Source organism: Stigmatopora nigra, chromosome 11 (assembly GCF_051989575.1).
Source record: "Stigmatopora nigra isolate UIUO_SnigA chromosome 11, RoL_Snig_1.1, whole genome shotgun sequence".
In the NCBI taxonomy this organism is placed as follows: Eukaryota; Metazoa; Chordata; class Actinopteri; order Syngnathiformes; family Syngnathidae; genus Stigmatopora; species Stigmatopora nigra.
In genome coordinates, this window is record NC_135518.1 from 3,478,381 (window position 1) to 3,502,690 (window position 24,310).

General features: G+C 41.3%; 1 protein-coding gene and 14 non-coding genes across 16 annotated transcripts in view; all 15 read right to left on the bottom strand.

The window, feature by feature from the left end:
• ankrd44 (ankyrin repeat domain 44) overlaps nt 1-24,310 on the bottom strand; it is a 32,747-nt gene that overhangs the window by 6,430 nt on the left and 2,007 nt on the right. For both annotated transcript variants that reach the window (XM_077727963.1, XM_077727962.1), the window contains 20 exons: nt 24,128-24,198; nt 19,510-19,710; nt 19,258-19,345; nt 18,350-18,492; nt 18,061-18,273; nt 17,184-17,262; nt 16,379-16,493; nt 16,212-16,294; nt 14,374-14,437; nt 12,915-12,983; nt 11,408-11,548; nt 9,393-9,458; nt 7,871-7,982; nt 7,729-7,800; nt 6,179-6,380; nt 6,019-6,106; nt 4,935-5,052; nt 2,816-3,038; nt 2,656-2,743; nt 539-622 (listed from right to left, as the gene is read on the bottom strand). In XM_077727963.1, the coding sequence (XP_077584089.1) occupies nt 539-622; nt 2,656-2,743; nt 2,816-3,038; nt 4,935-5,052; nt 6,019-6,106; nt 6,179-6,380; nt 7,729-7,800; nt 7,871-7,982; nt 9,393-9,458; nt 11,408-11,548; nt 12,915-12,983; nt 14,374-14,437; nt 16,212-16,294; nt 16,379-16,493; nt 17,184-17,262; nt 18,061-18,273; nt 18,350-18,492; nt 19,258-19,345; nt 19,510-19,710; nt 24,128-24,198 (2,320 nt within the window). The remainder of the gene's footprint in view (nt 1-538; nt 623-2,655; nt 2,744-2,815; nt 3,039-4,934; nt 5,053-6,018; nt 6,107-6,178; nt 6,381-7,728; nt 7,801-7,870; nt 7,983-9,392; nt 9,459-11,407; nt 11,549-12,914; nt 12,984-14,373; nt 14,438-16,211; nt 16,295-16,378; nt 16,494-17,183; nt 17,263-18,060; nt 18,274-18,349; nt 18,493-19,257; nt 19,346-19,509; nt 19,711-24,127; nt 24,199-24,310) is intronic.
• Nucleotides 20,409-20,481, bottom strand: trnav-cac (transfer RNA valine (anticodon CAC)). Its single transcript has one exon. It is a non-coding gene; the product is annotated as a tRNA-Val (tRNA).
• trnav-cac (transfer RNA valine (anticodon CAC)) lies at nt 20,573-20,645 on the bottom strand. The gene has a single exon. It is a non-coding gene; the product is annotated as a tRNA-Val (tRNA).
• Nucleotides 20,736-20,808, bottom strand: trnav-cac (transfer RNA valine (anticodon CAC)). The gene has a single exon. It is a non-coding gene; the product is annotated as a tRNA-Val (tRNA).
• trnav-cac (transfer RNA valine (anticodon CAC)) lies at nt 20,898-20,970 on the bottom strand. Its single transcript has one exon. It is a non-coding gene; the product is annotated as a tRNA-Val (tRNA).
• On the bottom strand, nt 21,061-21,133 carry trnav-cac (transfer RNA valine (anticodon CAC)). Its single transcript has one exon. It is a non-coding gene; the product is annotated as a tRNA-Val (tRNA).
• Nucleotides 21,224-21,296, bottom strand: trnav-aac (transfer RNA valine (anticodon AAC)). Its single transcript has one exon. It is a non-coding gene; the product is annotated as a tRNA-Val (tRNA).
• On the bottom strand, nt 21,387-21,459 carry trnav-uac (transfer RNA valine (anticodon UAC)). The gene has a single exon. It is a non-coding gene; the product is annotated as a tRNA-Val (tRNA).
• On the bottom strand, nt 21,550-21,622 carry trnav-cac (transfer RNA valine (anticodon CAC)). Its single transcript has one exon. It is a non-coding gene; the product is annotated as a tRNA-Val (tRNA).
• trnav-cac (transfer RNA valine (anticodon CAC)) lies at nt 21,875-21,947 on the bottom strand. Its single transcript has one exon. It is a non-coding gene; the product is annotated as a tRNA-Val (tRNA).
• trnav-aac (transfer RNA valine (anticodon AAC)) lies at nt 22,038-22,110 on the bottom strand. The gene has a single exon. It is a non-coding gene; the product is annotated as a tRNA-Val (tRNA).
• trnav-aac (transfer RNA valine (anticodon AAC)) lies at nt 22,201-22,273 on the bottom strand. Its single transcript has one exon. It is a non-coding gene; the product is annotated as a tRNA-Val (tRNA).
• Nucleotides 22,364-22,436, bottom strand: trnav-cac (transfer RNA valine (anticodon CAC)). The gene has a single exon. It is a non-coding gene; the product is annotated as a tRNA-Val (tRNA).
• Nucleotides 22,527-22,599, bottom strand: trnav-cac (transfer RNA valine (anticodon CAC)). Its single transcript has one exon. It is a non-coding gene; the product is annotated as a tRNA-Val (tRNA).
• Nucleotides 22,690-22,762, bottom strand: trnav-cac (transfer RNA valine (anticodon CAC)). The gene has a single exon. It is a non-coding gene; the product is annotated as a tRNA-Val (tRNA).

Here is a 24,310-nt window from a genome sequence, read left to right on the forward strand (position 1 = left end):
TTAGTTCATCCGGGGGGTAGTCGGAGGTGAGGGGCAGTCGAATATCTCCGGCTGGATGAAAAACGTAGGGTGCCACGTTCCTTGTTGGCAGCTCTGAGTGGTATTTGTTGGAATTCGCAGATCGCGGCAAGCGGCCTCTCAGGAGACACCTCGTGAAGGTTTCCAACTTTGTCTCCCCCATCTGCTGCTGGATAAATTCCCTTATTCACCAACCGACCACTAACTGTTAGACTTGGTTTGAGAAAGGCTCCAGCAATCCTCGGATCACTTACGACGATGCGTGGTATGGAAGATTAATGAATAATGAAAATTCAAATTTATAACCACATTTCGGGTCTTGGAGGCCACACTTGCTTCCAGATGTTAATATTGCGTCCATAAGGACTCCAGGTCTTTATGGAGTCTTTTTTTTTTTTTAGAATTGACAAAAATAGTCACTTGCCCTCTAGAAGGTTTTGTAAACAAACAAAAACTACAAAATTGTTACTAATATGGTAACTACAAAGCTGTAAGCAAATGATTTGTAATACAGACACACCTGTCCTTGGCATCCTTGCAGCCGGCGATATCTGATCCCATTGCCTCCAGCAGTAAAGATGCACAGGCTTCATGGTCGTTCATACTGTTAAATGGAAAATGAGTTGACAGATGTCGAATTAATTCTTTTTTGTGATTGTATCAACTCTTGCAATGCCTCACAAGTGTGTTGCTTGTACGTCTAAAGCAAGTTTTTGATAGAGTAAATGAGTGCGAGATTTAAGTTGTTCTCTTGTTTTAACGTTACATTGGTTAAAGGGAATCAACTTTTGGCGAAGTCTGTGAGAGCACAACATTGCTTTTCAAGCCATATTAGGAGATTTAAGAAATATTGGGAGTAAAAGTCATTCAATTATGAGATTGGGCGGCCCGGTGGCGCGAGTGGTAAACACGTCGGCGCGAGTGGTTAGCGCCTCGGCTTCCTGGGTTCAAGTCCAGGTCATGTCTACCTGGGGTGTGTGGAGTTTGCATGTTCTCCCTGGGCCTGCGTGGGTTTCTACCGGGTACTCCAGTTTCCTCCCACCTTCCAAAAACATGCACGGTAGACTGATTGGACACTCTAAATTGCCCCAGGTATGAGTATGAAAGTGAATGGTTGTTCGTATCCTTGAGCCAATGATCGACTAGCCACCCATTCAGGGTGTATAATAACGAGCAGAGAAGAATTAATTATAAAAATCTATGCTTGATCACCCTCAATTACACAAAGTAAGTACAATGGTACCTCGAGATAAGAGCTTAATTCGTTCCGGGACTGAGCTTGTACGTCGATATCCTCATAACTCGAACGAACGTTTGCCATTGAAATGAACTAAAAATAAATTAATTTGCTCCAACCGTCTGAAAAAACACCAAAAACAGGATATTGGATTGGAAAATGGGGGGTTGTTTTGAGCAGGGGAGACTTTTTGCACCAGTGAATCGTAATATAACAAACAAATTTAAATGAACTTGGATTACGATGCAGACACTCAAAGATAAATTTAATCCAACCTTATACTAAACTTAATTCTAATCATTATACCTTTGTTCTCCCGGCCGGGTTGGCTGTTTGCCTGGCCTCTACCCTCACTTTAACTATCGATGGGTTGTTTCCTTTTGTATTCTCTTCAAAATATTCCAAAAATGATGCACACAAATGTCCTCACAATTGGATAACGCACAACCACTTGCCAACGAAAAGTAGTCTTGTATTAGCGATCGCTACGCCAACGGGAGCTAACAGGCTAAGGAAAAAAAAAACACACTGAAAAAATTAGTGCTCGCAGAGACATTACAAAGAGGGAGTTGCGACCAAAGACATCACACAAGGTTCTTATTAGCAGCCAATGAGAAGTAAGGGTTAGGGTTAATATACAGTGTTCCCTTGGTTATCGCGGTTCATGGGGACCGAGACCCCCCGCAATAGCTGCGTTTCCGCGAAGTAGGCGTGCCCTTTCAAAAATGCTTAGAGAAACGTATAACACGTGCACAAGAGCACCACCAAGCAAAAACATCATAGTAGTCCGGATGGGGGATCTTCTGCAGTTTTTTTGCACGTAAGAAACATGGTTATTGGGAGTTGTGAACATTGCTTTTTTTGGGCGGTGAAGATGCGCCTGTAAACAGCCATGACGTCATCAATGCGATTCCTGAACTCTCACCATGTTATTGACCATTTCTTTGGCCTTTTTTTGATGCAATTACTAATTCTTATCGAATATTTTCTTTCCACCTCATGTAAAATGATGTAATTTATAATTTTAACTTAATATCTTTAATTTTTTTTCCTGAAAAAAATCTGCGAAGCTCTGAGTCCGCGATAGCTGAAGCGCGAAGTAGCGAGGGAACACTGTACTCCGCGTATTATCGATTGCTCCGTCATTCGCGCTGAGTGACGGAAAAAAATGCAACGCTCCACCCAGTGCTCATAGATATCTGTTATACACTAAAGAGATGCGGCAAAAAAAGTCAGTGCGCTAGAATAATAAACAGCCTCATGTCTTGGCCACCTGACTTTCTTGTATTTAGAGATAATTATTTGCTCAAAATTTTACTCGTATCTCGAAATGCTCGCATGTTGAGGTGCTCGTATGTCGAGGTACCACTGTAAATATTTTCCAACAGCAGTGCACTCACACAGCACAGTGCAGCGGTGTGAACGGATTCCCGTCAATGCAGCGACAACCCTTCTGCTCCAGTAGAACCTCCACACAGCCCTCGTGACCTAAAAAAACACATTAAAATTCATTCACTGCCTTTGATAGTGTGAAATATCAATTCCGGTCTGAATAACAACCGTGGTAGCACGCCCAGTGCAGCGGGGTGTAACCGTGGTGATCTCGGAGTGGGGGCAGCGAGTCGGGTTCGGGGCAAGCTATGCCAAGCAGGTCGCTCAGCCAGGAGGCATGGCCTCTCGCCGCCGCCAGGTGGATGGCTGTGCGACCCTTTGCGTCACCCACCAAAATAGACGCCTCCTGCTCCAGTAAACACTGCACGCATTCCTCCTGGCCACACAGCAACTGCAAACGAAGGAATTGCAGCAACACCACAAAATGGGAAGAAATTGATACAATGTATTGACTAAACATTGGAATCCAGGTAGTTTTGTCAGTGTTTTTTTTCCCCGTCACTCAGCGCGAATGGCGTAGTGTTGGGTTTATTCTGTATTACTATTATAAATATAGTTGTATTAAGTCATTTCTTTGTTAAATCATTCTCTTATTATTCTCAAAGTGTTGCGAGGTCATGAACTGCCGCCTAGTCCACTCTCACATGGACTTCTTCAAGGATTGTTGATCGGGCAAGGACTGGATATCTGCCATTTCCAGCAACGGAGCCCATAACAAAGATATTGTTTCTGCCACGTCCATAACACTCGTGACGCACTTCAGGTTTTTCTTTATGTAATTATTATATGATTCTTAGGTCAAGGAAGGCATAATTGTTCTAATCTAAATGTTGTTTAGGTCTAGTCTCCTGTTTTTGTTATTGGTAAAATACTTTGATTGTTATTGTAGTCCCAGATGTTGTTTTTACTCATACGTGATGGAATGATCAACAACTCTGTAAATTGTTTTGATTCATGGCAATAAGAGTCGTACGAAAACGTCTATTCGGTGAGACGTTCGGAAGTTGTAAGAGGAACTTGCTGAATCTCCCCTCGGAGGTTTTACCTGTTGTTATCCATTTCTATTTAATTAAATGTCAATAATTGAATAAGATGTCTGCCTGCAGTTATTGATAATTACGGACGAAGGTAATTATTAATGAACCTAACACGTAGCGATCGCTAATACGAGGAGTATATATTCCTTCTCGTTGGCAAGTGGGCGTGTGTTATCCTATTGTGAGGACATTTGTGTGCATCATTTTCGGAATATTTTGAAGAAATACAAAGGCAAACAGCCCATCGATAGTGAAAGTCAGGGTGGAGGCGGGGCAAATAGAGCCAACCCGGGAGAAGAAAGGTATCAAACTTTAATACAAAATTTGAATTAAATTTAGTGTAAGGTTAGATTAAATGTATTTTTGAGTGTGTCTGCATCGTAATCCAAGTTCATTTAAATTTGTTTATGTAATGAAACGAGCGTGTTACCGTGCACAAACTGCCCCCCCCTCCCACTCTGCCCCCTCTCTTTGTCCGTCTCTCTTCCCCCTTCGAAATCTGTATAATTTTAGTACTATTAAACACAATTTAGTAATATTAAACCAGTAGTTATGTGTTACTTTGTTAATACAGGGTGTCTCAAAAAATGTACTCTCTTTTAAAATGACCAGAACACCTTTACTGGGTACATTTTTTTGAGACACCCTGTAGATGCTGAATTAGAAATGTATTTTTCCAATCCAATATACTCTTTTTGTTTTTTCTCCAGAGGATTGGAACAAAATTTGTTTTTAGTTCATTTCAATGGGAAATGTCCGTACGAGTTACGAGAATATCGACATACGAGCTCAGTCCCGGAACGAATTAAGCTTGTATCTCAAGGTAGCACTGTATAATCGGCAAAAAAACGAGGGATCAGTGTCCACCATTTATCCTAAAGATTTTTTTTAATTCCAAAGTTTAATCTCAAGAGCCTTAAGTCTAATACTCCTCAAATCACTGAAGGTGACTGGCGAATTGTTCTCACGTTGCAGGAGCATCTTAAAAAAAACAGAGCAACCGGGAGTGAGTATATTACCCGGTTTATCTTAAACTAACGAAAATTGCATCATCTGTAGAAGTTACTCGATGGCAATGCCAACCAAGCACAATGACGTCTTGGAGGAGGGATTGTGTAATTTCTATAAATATATGAACCTCCTCTCGACTAACTCTCCTGTCAGTATCCTCATCTCCTTGACAGAATTTTGGGTGGGAAAGCCCAACCTTGACCTCCAAGCACTGAACAAGTGACATGCATCTTACTCACCCCAAGGTGCAATGCGGTCATGCTGTGTTTGTCAGCCATGTTGACATCCACGTCCCGCTCAAGAAGGAGAGACACGGCATCAACGTGACCACCTACCACAGCAAGCATCAGAGGTGTCCTGTAAACACAAACACAATGTGGGTCATTCCAAAGTTGAAGAACATTTTTATGTCATACACCCTTTAAATATTAAAAATCCATAAACACAATACTTCAGCATAGAGTTTCTTAGTAAAGGTGGCCTAGTCTGCAGAAGGTTCCCACATAGTGGACTTCCTGTGTGTGGCTCCAGTTTTTTTTACCTAGGTCTACAATGTCTTCTGTGTCTTGTGTCTGTCTTGATACTGCAACCAAGATATTTCCCGAATAAGGGATGAAATAAAGTTCTAACCTTACTTTACCTAAGATCAAAACAAACGAGTAAAGAGACCAGTGTAGCCCACAGCAGGGTTATTGCATGGGTTGAATTTGCGCTGGTGGCGGTATGATTGAATGCGAATGGTCGCCTGTCTCTGTGTTCCCTACAGCTGACTGGCAACCAGTCTAGGATAGAGTCTGCCTTTCGCGTTAAGTTAGCTGGGATAGACTCTGGCAACCCCTGCTGTAACGGTTCCGGCCCGTCTGGTGGTTTGGTACGGCCCGGGGAAGAAAGCTGCATTGTATAAAAAAAATATGAATTTTCTTTAAAAAATGTAGTTCTTGTATTATCCGCTAGGGACGCTGTGTTTTAGTACGTGCAGACAACATGAATTGACATTTATTTATGTTCTTATGTTATTCTCTTGTTCCTAATATATTGTTTATAATGTAAAAGGAAAATTCTTTTAATAAACATTTTGATAATTTACTCATTCTTTGCACTAATTATTAGTATTAGTGACAAATACAAAGGAAAAAAAGTGTGCTTATAGTTAGTTCTATGTCATTTTGCAATGAGTTTACTGGTCCGGCCCGCTTGATCTCAAATTAAGCTGTATTCGGCCCGCAGACCAAAGGGAGTTTGACGCCCCTGCGTTACAGGGATCCTCGGTATGGAAGCTGAATAAAGGAATGAACTAAAAATAATAATAATAAAATCACTCACTGTCCTTGAGAATCAGTGGCATCCGCAAGATCTGCACCGTCCGATTCATCCAGCAGTAGGCGTAAACACATCGTGTGACCATTCATCACTGGAGAGTGGCACGCATGTTAGCTGGCACAGATTCCGCTAAACGACATCATCTCACAACATTGAGCCTCACCTGCTAGGTGTACGGAGTTGCGCCCGTGCTGAGGATCACAAGTGTGTGCCAGCGCCCTTTGGCTGAGGAGGATGTGAACACAGTCTGCATGGCCCTGAAGTGCCGCCATGGCCAAGGGGGTGCGGCCAGCTTCGTCCAATCGGTCCACTTCTTTCTCTCCCTGTAGCAAAACCTCAAGGGCCTGAGCATGGCCGTGGTATGCCTGCTTACAGAAAGCACAAAATAATTTCTGGGTGAATGCATTTACAATGTGTTTTTTACAAAGTTAAAATGGGTTGGGTCATTTAAATATTCACTCAAATAGGGCTACCACAAGGAATCAAATAATCAATAGCAAATTCAAGACAGTTTTAACAGTCAATTACTGCATTTTCTCATATATAAGCCATAATTGTGACTGAGTATGATGACAAACTCTTTTTCACCAGATGTTGGCAAATTAACATTTACTATTTGTTGGTTATTTTGTTGTGCAATAAGAAAACAACCATTACTGGATGCCAAGTTATGATTGTGCACTACTTCATTTTACTATAAGAATTACCGTATTTTCACAACTATAAGGTGCAGCGCATTATAAGGCGCACCCTCAATGAATGACATTTTTTCCATATATAGGGCACACTGTATTATAAGGCGCCCTGCGTTATAAGGCGCACTGTATTATAAGGCGCACTGTCTATTTTGGAGAAAATTTAAGACTTGCTCCTCATAGTCGTGAAATACGATAATTGCTATTGACTTCTAGGGATGAAGCACTCACTACACATTCACCTATAGAGCCAGCCATTGTTGCTGTTTTGGATTTTTTTTGTATAAAATCTTGCAGTGGGGGAGGAGCTATATGATGGAAGATTTTGTAAACTAAGATGGCATCTGCATATTTAACAGTATTGTTTCAGTTCAGGCGTTTTTGTTTTTTTAATATCCGACAGTGGTGGTTTTTCGTTTTTGGTTTTCTGTTTTTTTCCATATATAAGGCGCACTGGATTATAAGGCGCACTGTCTATTTTGGAGAAAATGTAAGACTTTTAAGTGTGCCTTATAGTCGTGAAAATATGGTAACTCATATTATTGCTGAATATAAATGTTGAGACGCAAAAGACAAAACAGGAATTGTTTGCGTTAAACAAGAAGTGAGCTCTTTGTGTGCTGTATTATTTTTTTAATTTTTATGTTTGTTTTATGTACATTTCATAGTTTTATGCTTTTTAGCAGGAAGTAGAAATTGGTAGGGATTAATCATTACCAATTGAAGAGGAAATCATTTTTATTCACTTAAGTAAACTAGGGTGAATAAATAAAACACAAAGTAAAAATTATGTTTAACTTTATGAGATTGGAAAATTGAAAAATGAATAATTCTCAGGATATAATCAGCAGGTGCTATATACTAAGTCATTTTTATCTAACAAAAAAATGAAAGTATTTTATTCTTGAGCAGGAAATGACTGATGTTAAACTATAATAATTTCTCAAAAATGTCAAATAAGTCAGTCAGGTGAGTATGGAGACAGGAAGTCAGTTACCCTGAATGCATTTAGACTTACAGCAAGGTGCAGGGGACTCCTGGCATTGGGGGATTCCAAGTCGTCCTGGTAACCATCGTCTCTGTCCAGAAGCTGAAAAGTCACGTTTTGTGATTATCTTAAGTGTCCAACTACACACTTGTGTGTGTATGTGTATACTGACCAGCTCCAAGCAGTGTTTGTGTCCATAAGCTGCAGCATAGTGAACTGGACTGTATCCTTGCTTATCTTTAAGTGAGGCTGTCGCCCCACTCTCAAGCAGGAACCCCAAACATCTGAAAAACACCGGACTGTCAATATTGAAGTTCAATATTGGTGCTTGATGGTGTCCCATTTTCTAGTGAAAGGAATCTTTCGACTGGTGCTGCTTGAGAGTTGAGTGGCGGTATATTTCTTTTTTGCTCTATAAAAAAAATGTCAATGTTGTTGGATTGTTTGGAAAAGGAATGTATATTTTTTAATTTTAAAAATGATGCTTATTTTTTTAGGAGGCCTTCCAGACGGGTGGTAGCACGTCGGCCTCACAGTTCTAGGGTTGAGGGTTTGATCCCAGGTCCGTCCTCACTTTGTGGAGTTTGCATCTTCACCCCGGGCTTGCGTGGGTTTTCTCCAGGTACCAGTTTCCTTTCACATCCCAAAAGTATGCATGGTAGGCTGGTTGCGCTCTCTAATTTACTACTTATAAAGGGGTGAGGGTGAATGGTTGTCTGTCTCCTTAAACCCTGTGATTAACTGGCTACCGATTCAGGCTCCAGCACCCCCGACGACCTTGTGAAGATAAGCCGTTCAGAAAATGAATGAATGAATACTTTTTTTGTGTACTGCCATACTTCGCCACATTTGCGGCTTCAGTGCATTGGGGTTTAAATTCAAAATAAAAATAATAATAATAATAATAATAAAAAACACCAACAACATTAACTAGAGATGGAACCCTTGATCTCAGAACTGTGAGACGGAGGCGTTAACCATTCCGCCACACATATACCGTATTTTCACGACTATAAGGCGCACTTAAAAGTCTTAAATTTTCTCCAAAATAGACAGGGCGCCTTATAATCCAGTGCACCTTATATATGGAAAAAAAATAAAATGTGCCATTCATTGAGGGTGCGCCTTATAATGCGATGCGCCTTATAATGTGGTGCGCCTTATATATGGAAAATACGGTATTTAGCTTCTACAGTCAAGTCAAGAAATAGAATAACAAAATTTGTACTGACACTGATAAATGAAAAAAAATATATTGAAGAAACAATAATACTTAAACCAATTGTGGCCTCCACGCAGAATAAAAACAAAAAAAATCCTAAAAAAACAAACAAACAAAACGTACTGTATTTTCACGACTCTAAGGCGCACTTAAGTATTGGATTTTTCTCCAAAATAGACAGGGACCCTTTTAATCCAGTGCGCCTTATATATGGAAAAAAATTAAAATGTGCCATTCATTGAGGGTGCGCCTTACAATCCAGTGCGCCTTATACATGGGAAAATGTCATTCATTGAGGGTGCGCCTTACAAGCCAGTGCGCCTTATACATGGGAAAAATGTCATTCATTGAGGGTGCGCCTTATAATGCGGTGCACCTTATAGTCGTGAAAATACAGTACATATATTGATTTGTTTTTTTTTTTTATCTATGTCATGTTCTATGCACATTTCTAACCAGGACAAGGACTCACTGCGCTGCCTCTTTCTCCCTCTCTGCCTGGACTCCTTCACTGTCAGGTTCCAGCTCAACACGTCGCCTGAAAGACACGTTTCACATCCGGGTGAGATTTAAATTTCACAATACTAACTCATGCAACAAGGATGCATAATATATTCAGGCGGTCTAGTAGACCAACGGTTAGCATGTTGGCTTCACAGTTCTAAAATAAGGTTTAATCCCAGGTTCAGAGTTTGCATGTTCTCGGGCTTACGTGCGTCTTCTCTGGATACTCCAGTTTTCTCCCACATCCCAAAATCATGCATGGTATTCTCTAAATTGCCCCGATGTATGGGTGTGTGAATGGTTGTCTGTCTCTTTTAAGCAATGACTGGCCACTACTTGAGGATCTCCCCCACCTGCAATATTCCCTGTAATTTTTCATGTGTCTGGACATAAAGACAACCCCCCCAAGCAAACTGAGGACCAATGTGAGTAACATCAGAAGTGCTCGCTATCACCAGCAGGTGGATTTTTACTAGCCAGAAATGATCTAGTCATAATAAAATTGAATGATTAATGTCCATAAATAAAACATCTTATTGCCCGCCTGGTGCTAATAGTTGGCTGGGATAGGCTCTGGCACCCAATGCCAGATTTCCCAGAAATGTTTCCAAGTGCAAGTTCCGGACAACATTAAGGGAGAGGCTGTCGCTCTTATTCGGAAAATAGAGCTCTCTGGGCGGGTATGACAGCTGGGCGGTGGAGTAGAACGAAGTGAAAGTTGATTTTTTTCCACAAAACGATGACACCAGTAAAGTTGCTGCATCAGTTTGAAACAAAGTGTCCCAGAGATTGATGAGAACATGGTCACAACCATCAAATATGGCAATCGTCCTGACTGTGTCATTCATGTCTTTGTACAAAAGAAATATATATGTTTATACATTTGGATAAAAAGAAACTGTGTTACGACTCCCCATTTTCTTTGTGCGCCAAAACAGTCACAATGTCATCCTGCTGACCAGATGACACCTGTCGAATCTGAAGAAATCGACCTGACTTGGTATAAATCTCTCAATAACCAGCACACTAAATCATCATAATCTTCACTTAACCTTAATCGTACTGCACAGGTCTCTCATTGTCATATTTTTGGATTAAAAATAAGCAGAGAAGAACTATTCTTTGAGGTATTTTGTTATTTACACATCTATATAATTGTGTAATCTTTAATATTTACACTTCTTTATATTGTATGGATGCAAAAATATGCATGTAATTTACGTACACATTTTCACATGGTATGGTAGAAACAATAGAGATGATCCTACTTTACAGTTTTTCGATTATCACAGCCATGTCTGGTCAACATTACATACCTGTCAACTTGTACGTTTTATACGTTTTTCACCATTTCAAATTATGTACGCCGTACACCGACTTTTGTACAGGGAAAATGTTTGTTTAAAAAAATCGCCAATATATATGAAAACCGATCTCAACAAGACCGTTTTGGCTAAAATCCAGATAGTCTCATAGGTTGGTAGCCAACGACACTACTGTCATCGATCGTTACTATTGTCACGGTATACCAGCAAAAATGATCCTCAATCGTATGTATTTTTTTAGCGGTGCGTACGGCAATATCGATAAAGGATGACATGCGCATGCGTAGATATACTTAGAGTAAATATCGTGGAAGCAAGCATGGAGGAGCCACCTAGTAAGAAACGAGTTACCGCGAGTAAACATGCGTCGTATGGTGTTTGTACGGTTTTTGGGGGGTTTGTACGGGGAATCATAATCATTAATAAGAGCAGTTATCGGCAGAGGTTGACAGGTATGACATTGCCTGCGAAATTTGAGGAAATACTGTAGTGTTATAGTATTTTGTTGTATGGCAGCCGTCAATCCATTCATGCATTTTAAACACCACTTGTAACAAAATCTTTTATTTTTTCATGACCAATACAAGTATTTTTTGATTTCTTGGATTTGTGCAATGCCAGCAAGAAGAACTGATGAAACTTCCAGTTGACCTATTACCTTCTGTCCAGATCTGAAGCTGCAGCATAGTGCAGAGCAGAGCGCCCCCACTTGTCAGTGGCATTGATGGCAGTTCCGCAAGCAACCAGTGTCTCTAGACACTGAAAATGTCGGCTGGCAGCGGCATAGTGTAGCGAAGTCCTAAAGAAAACAAGAGGGCTAATTAGGGTGGAAATCATTCAGTAAAGCATCAAAATGATCCAAGGCTCAAACTACCGAAATATAACTACCTAAATGCTTGACTGCATATTGGCCATCCATAAACACTAACCTTATGATAGGGATTTTCATCAGGTTCTGTTTTTATGTTGACTTACATTTGCCCAAAAAAGAACATACTCAATGTCCTAGGGCATAATCACACCTGCTCTGTTTGGTGCTGATCAAACCTGAAAATCTTGGGCTTCACATCATTTGGGCAGGTGTAAATAGAAACTTGCAAACTCAGGTACGAATCAAACAGATGAACGGAGACCTTACTGGTCTTGGTCCCCTTTCCCGCAAAATGTGGTTTGGGTGGTTTAGACCAGGGGTGTCAAACTCCCTTTGGTCTGCGGGCCGAATACAGCTTAATTTGAGATCAAGCGGGCCAGACCAGTGAACTCATTGCAAAATTACATAGAACTAACAATAAGCCCACTTTTTTCCTTAGTATTAGTCATTAATAATTAATAATTAGTGCAAAGAATGAGTAAATTATCAAAATGTTTATCAACAGAATTTTCCTTTTACATTATGAACGATATTATGAACAACCAGGTCACGGTGGTCCTAGTGCCGCTGCAGTGTTGCTTTCATGTCGTTTGTACGTACTAAAACGTTGCGCCCCTAGCGGATAATACAAGAACTACACATTTTAAAGAAAATTCCTTTTTTTTTTTTTTTTTACAATGCAGCTTTCTTCCCCGGGCCGTACCAAACCACCAGACGGGCCGGATCCGGCCCGCGGGCCGTATGGTTGACACCCCTGGTTTAGACCAAAGCTGAAATCACACACTTGCACGTAACAGGGTTGTGTAGCCACAAGCATTATGGAAAATATTGTTTGGTCAGCTATACATTGGGGAACAAGACTTCAATATGAAGAGATAAGGAGACGGAATGTTTCCTAGGTATTTGTACACAAAATAGACATTATATTTCAATGCCCTTTGATTTGTCAAAAGTCCCACAAAATTGAAATAGAATGAACCATATCAATATGACCAGGAGTGCTGCAAGCTGGTGCTCAATGACTGTTTACTTCCTTAATTTACGTGTTACCTCGCCTTGACCATTATGCAATGATTGAATGATGACTACATAAGCATAGGTTTGTCGTCGAATCCTGGGTTACATGCAAAATTTGCAATGTGAAAAAGACTCTTGTTAGCTAATTTTTAGTCACAAATTATGGGTGCACGTTATACTCAAATAAATATGGTAATCTCTCTTCTAGAGGTAACCTAATACCCAACAATCCATAATAAACCATAACATGCAAAAGCATTGTTCCAACATTTCCAACCTGCCGCAGTTGTCCCTCCTGTTGTGATCGCCGCCACTCGTCAGGAGCAGCTTGACACACTCCACGTTGCTGCACAGTGCACATGCAAACAAACAAAAACAAGCACCAGTCCTGCATGAGGTAATAAATAAATCAATATAGCATTTACAATATTTTATGGACGTTAATGATTATGGACTTTAATGGTCAAACATGGACGCTCTGACACATGTAACACGTTGTCTTGTGTCGGATATATTTCCAAATTAAGTAGTTTTATTGCAGTTTTTGTGGATTTTATGAGGCACGCTTTAGCCTGATAATTGTGTGCGGCGAAGAAGAAGCAAAGGGTATTTTTCTACATTTGTCGGCCATATTTTGTTTAGCTATGTTGTTTGTTTTGTCGTATAGTGATGAATAGTTGTGAGGTAGTTAACTTGTTGATAAAGTATAGTTCGATTGCGTAAAAATCTGAAAAGATTGGAATTTGATTGTTTATACCAATGAAAATCGCTGATACATGTTGTATATGCAAACAGAATTGACCTGTGGTGTAAACACAAAAATCAAATCAATTGATGGTCAATTTGTTTTCAACATGTTAGATACAACTTTTACCATTATAATGCATTTTGGTTAAACTAAAATGTATATTGGTAAAGGCCTAAATTCATAATAAGAGAACATCTACAAATCTGGAACTCTACAAAAATTGCATTTTTTTTTTAAATCTGCATCTGATACATTTAACATAAAATGTACATGTAATAGACAGCTCAAAATGTAACTCACACACCGTACAGTGGTGTTAGGGATTGGTTTTGTTGTTGTTTTTTTCCCCCGTGTGACCTGTCTCTGTGATTGCCAATTGAGTTCACCTGTCATTTCCCCCTCCTTGTGTATCTCCTGCTTCCTGGTTATTGTGACCCACCTGTTTCTGATTGTCTCGTCAAGCCATGTCTGTCTATGTAAACGTAGGTTTTCATCCTAACCCACAAAGATGACACCTTTTCACCAATCTGTTCTCTTACAACTGTAATTAGTCGATTGTAGTCAGGTGCTGCTTCTTCCAGCAGACCTCCTCATTGGCCTAACTGTCTGTGCTGTTTCAGTAGGGAAAAAACCTGCACCCACTTGACCCTTTCTGGAATCAGTTTGACCTTTGATTTAAACCCTGTGTGTTTGTCAGTCCTTGACGAATCATCTTGTGTTTCCATGTACTCTTGCCATATCATGTGCTGCTCATTTCCCCACGTCTCCTTCGTAAGATTTAGTTTTGTTTTTTGTTCTTACGAGCGTCTTTGCCTGCTTCCCTGTGTTTCGGTCCTACCTCGCAAAATGTAACAATTGGGCTTCTTACCCTGAAATAAATCCAATCAAGCTAAAATACAATCCATGATTGTTTTCACATTCTGTTGGGACAACATTCCTCAAACTTGTTCAGAAACAACGGTTGACAAATGAGCAATAGTGCACTCACCCTCCTGCAGCAGCGGCATGTAGGCAGGTTCTCCCCTGACTGTCGGGGGTGTCGATCTGAAAGCCTGCACACAGGACAGAGAGGCGTACACATTATGCTATACCTCCAGCCTGAAGAGGGTGGTGTAGGGAGACAGAGGCGAGTGGGGGAGGACAAAGAGCAGCAGCCGGCACAAAAAGAGAAGGACAGAAGTTGTAGTAGAGCAGGGGTTGGGAACCTTTTTGAAAGAGAGAGCCATAAACTATTCCTATTTTCAAATGTTATTCCTTACGAGCCACACTCACAATTTAAAAGTCAAAATACATGAAATTTTGCAGTCATTTTATCACTTTGCATTGTTACGCTGTTGCTAATCAATGAATATCAATGAGTTCAATGTGTGTCAATGAAATCAATGACACAGTCCCCACGTGACGTTCCTATTGGTGCGTTCGGGACTCTCACCACTGGCTTCCATATTTTAGCTAAGAGCCATATGCACCCATCCTACGAGCCAGATGTGGCTCCCGAGCCATAGGTTCCCTACCCAAGGGACAGGAAAAAAATGGGGCAAACATATACAGGCGTTATTAGTAAAAACAAGTGGATATGGGTTAGGTGAGTCTGCATGGTGCTGGCCATTCAAAGAATTAAATTTAAAGGACAAATTATGCCACCCCTATGGGACAACTAAGTAGAGTTACTATCTGATGAGTTCAATTTATTCCAAAACCAAGAGGAATGAATTTACTTTTTTAAGTTTAAACTAAGGTGGCTCGGTGGAGCGAGTGATTATTGCGCCGGCGTCACGGTTCTGATATCTTGGGTTCAAATCCAGATCAAGTCCATCTGTGTGAAGTTTGCATGTTCTCCCTGGGACTGTGTGGGTTTCCCCCGCCCACTCCAGTTTCCTCCCACATTCCAAAAACATGTATGGTAGACTGATTGGACACTCTAAACTGCCCCTAGGTATGGATGTGAGTGTGCATGGTTGTCAGTCTACTTATGCCCTGCAATCGGCTGGCTACCGATTCAGGATGTCCCCCTCCTCTGGCCCGGAGTCAGCTGGGATAAGCTCCAGCATCCCCCCGTCCCTAATGGGTATAAATCGGTTCAGAATATGAGATGAAAAATCCTTAAAGTAAAATTCAACATAATAATACTTAATATTTTTCAAAGTCTGATTCATCATCAGATTCACAAAACAATTTATTCAATTTTTTTGAGTTATTTTTTCCAAGTGTAAGCACTGGCCAATGTCAGCGCCGCGTAGCCAATCCAAGGCAGACTCGAGTGAGCGGTCGCGTCACTGACACTTTTCTGGAGCAACTTTATTTAATTTATACTCCCCTATAAACTGGTCGAAGGGTATTTGAGACAGCTTTTACATCTCCCATTATAACGGCCGCAGAGGAGACATTTTCACCAGCGAAGAGCAGTTTTTGACCGGGATTTGGTCATAAAAGCGAAGACCTTGTGTATAACACGTACCCGAAATTTGCTTCAGTTTTTCAGGTCCAAAATTTCGCGCATTATACTCGAATAAATAGAGTAATGCAAATTCCCTAATCTGTATCAAGGAAAATTTAAGAAGCCATTAAAATGAATGAGGTGGACGGGTGGGTGAGTGGGTAGCGAAGTGGAGTTGGTGATATAAGAGAAAAAGGTAAGTAGAGGTACCAATGATATTTTGTTCAAGGCTTTTCAAAAACTGCCACCGTTAAGTGAAAAAAAATCATCAAAATAATCTCAATGTTCATAATTGTGTAACAACAGCTTAAAAAATATATTTCGTAATAGTGAATTTTTTTCGGCTTTTAATTTTTTACCTATTTTATGCATAAGAAAAAAATCATTACCTGAGGAAAGCAGTTTACGACAGCAGTCGGAGTGAGCGTTCAACGCGGCCATGTGCAGAGGGAACATGCCGTGGATCCCTCGCCTTTCATAAAGCCAAGAGATGTCAGTGAGGAACGTATCGCCACAGCGCACCTTTTTTTATTTGAAAGCAGGGACAAGACAATACCTGGTACAGTCTGCTCCGCTTGTGATAAGCGTGTTGATGAGGAGCTCGTGCCCATAGCGCGCAGCAACATGTAGCGGTGTGTTGCCGTCCTTGTCCACACAATCGATCTCACCACCTGACACAAAGGATAAGCCAAGATCAAAATACCGTATTTTCACGACTATGAGGCACACCGCATTATAAGGCACACCCTCAATGATTGACATTTTTTCCATATATAAGGCGCACTGTATTATAAGGCGCACTGTATTATAAGGCGCACTGTATTATAAGGCGCACTGTATTATAAGGCGCACTGTATTATAAGGCGCACTGTATTATAAGGCGCACTGTCTATTTTGGAGAAAATTTAAGACTTTTAAGTGCGCTTTATAGTCGTGAAAATACGGTAATTGCTATTGACTTCCAGGTATGAAGCACTCACTACACAGTCACCTCTAGAGCCAGCCATTGTTGATGTTTTGGATTTTTTTTGTATAAAATCTTGCAGTGGGGGAGGAGCTATATGATGGAAGATTTTGTAAACTAAGATGGCATCTGCATATTTAACAGTATTGTTTCAGTTCAGGCGTTTTTGTTTTTTTAATATCCGACAGTAGTGGTTTATCGTTTTTGGTTTTCTGTTTTTTTCCATATATAAGTCGCACTGGATTATAAGGCGCACTGTCTATTTTGGTGCGCCTTATAGTCGTGAAAATACGGTTTACTTTGCGGTTAATTGTGTGTACCCTTGCTAAATCACACTCTAGATAAAAATGACTGCTGTGTTTTCAACTTTCAAAAGCACATCCGACAGACATCTCACCATTCTGGATAAGTGTTTGAGAGCGAGTGAAGCGACCATGCACCGCCGTCATGTGGAGAGGACTTTTCCCGTCTCGACTCTGCAGGAAGGAAACAATCAGGTTATGAATGAGGTCTCCTCGTTTAACTGTATCTATGAGTACTGGGCGGGGCATTGCATTTTTTCCCCGTGATTTTTTCCCCCAGTTAGTCAGTAAAAATTGTGTACTCGTGGCGGAGCTTGGTCCCCAATATGAGGAGTACTAGTTCAAGTTGATCTATTAATCTATGAAATTTGGTGGAAATTGGGTTATGTTAAGTTCTCCAAAAAGGCAATTTAGTTTTCTACGAATGATCATTTTACCTTTAGAACAGGGGTGGCCAAGTCCGGTCCCCAAGAGCCTCAATACTAGTGGTCTCAAACTAATTCTACATAGGGCCGCAACGGGTTCCGGTTTTTGTTCCAACCTATCCAGTGCCGACATTTTAACCAATCAGGTGTCTTCTAAAATCAGTAGCACCTGACTTTAATTAACTGATTGCACTTGCACAAGGTATCCTTGTTGAGTTGGAATGAAAACCTGCACCCACTGCGGCCCTTTGAGGACTGGTTTGAGACCACTGCTCTATCCCGTCTGTTCTCCAAATCTCCCTCCTCTAGCACACCTGAATCAAATGATCAACTCATCAGCAAGCTGTCCAGAAGCTTCATACCAATCCCAATTATTTGATTCAGGTGGTTGTTGGTGGAGGGAGACATGGAAAACAGACTGGATAGGGGCTCTCGAGGACCGGATTTGGCCACCCTTGCTTTAGAAGAACAATAAAACCCTTCGCACGTAAGGGTGCTTGGACCCTATGAAAAAAAATTAAAAAACAAGCCAAGTGGTCCATTGCACCTGCACGTTGACATCTGCGCCGTTGTTGACCAGGAATTCCAGACACAATGCTCCGTGCGTGGAAGCAGCAGCAAAGTGTAGCGGCGTGAAGCCTTTGTTATTTGCCTGGCTGACATTTGCGCCGTAGTCAATTAGTTCACTGACGACAGCATCCTGGCCATTGAAACACGCTATGTGTAGCGGCGTGTTGCCGAAGGCATTGGAGTCATCGATCTGTCGGCAAGAAAACACCAGTACCAATTATTTGGAACATTCGGTTGATGAGAAACGCTGAAGGAACAGTCGGCACCTCCAGGGCTAGGTTGAGCAGATGCTTCACCACTAATATCTGTCCACTAGACGCCGCCGTATGCAGTGGCGTGTAACCTCGCTTGTCTTTACAGCAGATCTCCGCCCCTTGACTCACCAGAAGACACACCACATCCAAGTGACCTGTCGAAAAGCACAACACAGCACTGGAAATTTGATCTTTAAAATAGGTATTTGGTATTCTCTAAATCTACAATGTAATGCATACACAGATGAATGTAGCTCTTTGCTTCTTATCATATTTTGTGTAGACTGTGGCTCTTTGTCTCATTTCATGTTTCTCTTATTATTATTCTCTTTTATAAGACACCAAAGTTTGCCAGAAGCTTATAAAAACAAACAATAAGTAAGGGGAAGAAAGTGTTAATAATTGTGTGTTTTTGCGTGTGTGTCTGTCTGTTTTGGCAAATTACTGCATGGTGTAGCTCTTTGACTCACACAGTTCAATTTTTTTTCACTTTCTGACACGGGCATGGGACTCCGAAGCCCCGGCCCGACGCTGCGAGTAGGGTCCGCCAAAGCCCCGGTCGACGCCACAGGCACGGGCCGCAAAAGGCCCGGCCAACGCCTTGGATAAGTTTTATTTTTTAATAAGCGCCACGGCGTAAGATCGCACGGGACTCACAAAGCTCTATTTTCAAATAAAAATGATGGCCACCGCCCACTGCCATCGATTTTTTTCAAGCGGAAGATGGGGGAGTGACTTCCATGTGCGAGTTTCAGCGTTGATTTTCACCTTTTTATGAACTTTTTTTGGTCCAGGAAAAAACTCTGCGATGTTGTGAAGCCGCAAAGTGAAAAAGGATCACAGTATGTTCAAAGAATCTACTCAAAACAGTTCTCTATAGCTACAGAACCTTCATTTTTTTGGCTAGTGTAAGATCTTACCCATGAAAGCGGCCCAGTGCATTGCTCGTCCATCCTTCTTATCAAAAGCGTTGATGTTGGCTCCTTTGGCGAGGAGGAGGTTCACCATCTGACACACAATGATAGTACCAAAACACTTGATCACAACCCTTTTTTACAGCAATACAAAACATTTTAGCATCACACTATCGATGCTAATCCAATGATGACATCAACAGAAGCAGCAAAAAATAAAAGGCTAAAGAACAAAGTGGTCTCAGGTGTGCGCAGTACCTCTGTGTGGCCATTAAGCGCAGCATGGTGCAAGGCGGTACGCCCACCGCGATCCGAAACGTTCACGCTGCTCAGCAGCGGGATGATGATCTCGGCGCAGCGCAGCGCGTTGTTAGCAGCAGCCACGTGGAGCGGCGTCTGCCAATTTTTGTCGCGAGCGTTGACATCGGCCGAATGGCGGATTAACACTCGCACAGCCTCCTGCATGGAAAATTCGAGCATTACTTCCTTCCATGTCTTCACCTATTCACTGATTTCATATTCATTTTTTGTTTATTTTATTTATCGTTTTTAGGCTGAGTTAAAACTCAAGGAAGCCAACCTATAGGAAAAGGCTTTTTTTGGCACTCTGAACTTATTTAACATTGTGGCTCTTTATCATCTATCTTTGCATCTATCAAAACTCAAAGCATTTTCATAGGCACTCTTATAGACTATTATGTAATGTGCAAGAATGGCAGGGCTCATGGGTTACCTTTTCTGGACATTTTGTCAAGATGACATTTACTCATTCAGTCATGTATTTCCACCAAATTTTGAATGTCCAAATATTACTTAATACTTGGCCATAGTACAGTAATTCTGTTTCCACCCAGTTTCAAACTGGGGACCTTTCACGTGCAAAGTGAATGCGAGAACCACTACACTATAGAAACTGTCTGTTGGATTTGGTAGCAGGCCCAACAGAATCTTGAAACAATTGCGGCAATTAAATTTGGTGACATGCCCATTCATTTCCCAACCCAGTGTACAGCTTGAACTACATATCAAATAACAAAAGGTATTATGTTTCCACCCAGTTTCAAACAGGGGACCTTTCGCATGTTAGAAGAATATGATAACCACTACACTATGGAAACTGCTTGTTGAGGAACAATTCAACTATCCAAGCAAAAACCTGTTTCCACCCAGTTTCGAACTGGGGACCTTTCGCGTGTGAGGCGAATGTGATAACCACTACACTATGGAAACGACTTGTTCAATCAAAATTTGGTAGCAGGACCTACCAAATGCCTACACAGTGTACTGCTTGAGGAACTATTCAACTAACCAAGCAAAAACCTGTTTCCACCCAGTTTCGAACTGGGGACCTTTCGCGTGTGAGGCGAATGTGATAACCACTACACTATGGAAACTACATGTTCAATCAAAATTTGGTAGCAGGACCTACCAAATGCCTACACAGTGTACTGCTTGAGGAACTATTCAACTATCCAAGCAAAAGCTGTTTCCACCCAGTTTCGAACTGGGGACCTTTCGCGTGTGAGGCGAATGTGATAACCACTACACTATGGAAACTGCTTGTTCAATCAAAATTTGGTAGCAGGACCTACCAAATCCCTACACAGTGTACTGCTGAGGAACTATTCAACTATCCAAGCAAAAGCTGTTTCCACCCAGTTTCGAACTGGGGACTTTTCGCGTGTGAGGCGAATGTGATAACCACTACACTATGGAGACCGCTTCTTCAAATGAAATTTGGTAGCAGTACCAAACAAATCCCTACACAGTGTACTGCTTGAGGAACTATTCAACTATCCAAGCAAAAGCTGTTTCCACCCAGTTTCGAACTGGGGACCTTTCGCGAGTGAGGCGAATGTGATAACCACTACACTATGGAGACCGCTTCTTCAAATGAAATTTGGCAGCAGGACCAAACAAATCCCTACACAGTGTACTGTTTGAGGAACAATTCAACTATCCAAGCAAAAGCTGTTTCCACCCAGTTTCGAACTGGGGACCTTTCGCGTGTTAGGCGAATGTGATAACCACTACACTATGGAAACTGCTTGCCCAATGACAATTTGGAAGCAGGACCAACCAAATCCCAAGACAGTGTACTGCTTGAGGAACAATTCAACTATCCAAGCAAAAGCTGTTTCCACCCAGTTTCGAACTGGGGACCTTTCGCGTGTAAAGCGAATGTGATAACCACTACACTATGGAAACTACTTGTTCAATCAAAATTTGGTAGCAGGACCTACCAAATGCCTACACAGTGTACTGCTTGAGGAACTATTCAACTATCCAAGCAAAAGCTGTTTCCACCCAGTTTCGAACTGGGGACCTTTCGCGTGTGAGGCGAATGTGATAAACACTACACTATGGAAACTGCTTGTTCAATCAAAATTTGGTAGCAGGACCTACCAAATCCCTACACAGTGTACTGCTGAGGAACTATTCAACTATCCAAGCAAAAGCTGTTTCCACCCAGTTTCGAACTGGGGACTTTTCGCGTGTGAGGCGAATGTGATAACCACTACACTAAGGAGACCGCTTCTTCAAATGAAATTTGGTAGCAGGACCAAACAAATCCCTACACAGTGTACTGTTTGAGGAACAATTCAACTATCCAAGCTAAATCTGTTTCCACCCAGTTTCGGACTGGGGACCTTTCGCGTGTGAGGCGAATGTGATAACCACTACACTATGGAAACTGCTTGTTCAATTAAGATTTGGTAGCAGAACCTACCAAATCCCTACACAGTGTACTGTTTGAGAAACAATTCAACTATCCAAGCAAAAGCTGTTTCCACCCAGAATCGAACTGGGGACCTTTCGCGTGTTAGGCGAATGTGATAACCACTACACTATGGAAACCACTCCTTCAAAAGACATTTGGTAGCAGGACCAACCAAATCCCTACACAGTGTACTGCTTGAGGAACAATTCAACTATCCAAGCAAAAGCTGTTTCCACCCAGTTTCGAACTGGGGACCTTTCGCGTGTTAGGCGAATGTGATAACCACTACACTATGGAAACTGCTTGCCCAATGACAATTTGGAAGCAGGGCCAACCAAATCCCAAGACAGTGTACTGCTTGAGGAACAATTCAACTATCCAAGCAAAAGCTGTTTCCACCCAGTTTCGAACTGGGGACCTTTCGCGTGTGAGGTGAATGTGATAACCACTACACTATGGAAACTACTTGTTCAATTAGGATTTGGTAGCAGGACCAACAGAATCCCTAGACAGTGTACAGCTTGAGGAACAATTCAACTATCCAAGCAAAAGCTGTTTCCACCCAGTTTCGAACTGGGGACCTTTCGCGTGTGAGGCGAACGTGATAACCACTACACTATGGAGACCACTTCTTCAAATGAAATTTGGTAGCAGGACCAAACAAATCCCTACACAGTGTACTGTTTGAGGAACAATTCAACTATCCAAGCAAAATCTGTTTCCACCCAGTTTCGAACTGGGGACCTTTCGCGTGTGAGGCGAATGTGATAACCACTACACTATGGAAACTGCTTGTTCAATTGAGATTTGGTAGCAGGACCTACCAAATCCCTATACAGTGTACTGCTTGAGGAACAATTCAACTATCCAAGCAAAAGCTGTTTCCACCCAGTTTCAAACTGGGGACCTTTCACGTGTGAGGCAAATGTGATAACCACTACACTATTTCCACCAAATTTTGAATGTCCAAATATTACTTAATACTTGGCCAAAGTACAGTAATACCTCGAAATACAAGCAATTTGAGATACACGTAAAATTACGGGCAAATATTTATCTTGAGATACGAGACAAATTTTGATATACGACCATACAGCCGACGCGAGAGGCTGCTCATAAGAATATCATGGGCACTGACTTTCTGGTTGCAACTCCCTCGTGAAATGTCTCTACGAGCACCGGGCGGAGCGGTGCATTTTTTTATGAATGAGAGAGGGTCACATGCTAAAAGTGTTAAAGTTATAAATTATTGCGAAGATAACAACAACTGACCTGTCTAACTATTTCTACCTGTGTTTAAAGCAATAATTGCAAATTCAGGGGGTACTACACCTATCAAAACCATGAAAATTGGGCTGAAATTTTTGAATCAGTAAACGGTGTAGTATACGCAAGAATTTGTAACATTCAAGAATTTTAAGTCAATTTTAAGGGAGCGTCTTATACGGGTCCGATTAATATGCAAGTAAATACGGCACATAAAAAAACCCATACAAAAGTTGTTATGCAGCGTACACAATTTGAAATGATCAAAAAACTTAAAATACATGAAAAACATATACGTTGACAGGTATGAGATCCCCATATTATGAGCCCAACATCAATTAATACTGCCCTTTACATTTTATAAAGGAAATTTTCACGGTACAGTGTTCCCTCGCTACTTTGCGATTCAGCCACCGCGGACTCAGAGCTTCGCGGATTTTTTGGGGGGAAAAAAAATACAAATATTACATTGAGACAACATATTTTACAGGTTTTTTTTGTTAAAACATGAATTTCACTCTCTCTACCCTCATTCTATATGATGTACTGTACACAGGGGGATAAAAAAATAATAATAATAACTAAAAAAAAAATTTTTTTTGGAATTAAATTCAAATCAAGCATTTTTGAAGGGGAATCCCTACTTCGCGGCAATTCACTTATCGCGGGAGGTCCCAGTCCCCATTAACTGCGATGACTGAGGGAACACTGTAATGAACTTTGTTGATAGTCCATGACTGATTCAGATTTCGTGTTTAGATTCAAACCCTCAAAACATCTTTGCTATGTCATTAAAATCCAATGCCCTGACTCATTCCATTCTGTTTATCTCAACATGTGTGCATGGCACAGCGCTCTTCTCAGCCTAGGAAATTTATATGCGGTTACCTCGCTGCGTGAGGCCACGGCACGATGCAAGGGGGTGAGCCACATGTTGTCCTTGGCGTTGACGCGGGCACCTGCACATAAGAAACTTATGCAGTTGGTAATGTCACGTAGTGCGGGCAAACGGGTGTGGAACATTTTCAACACAAAACTTCAAAAGAACTCAAAAATGACAGGTGAAATGAG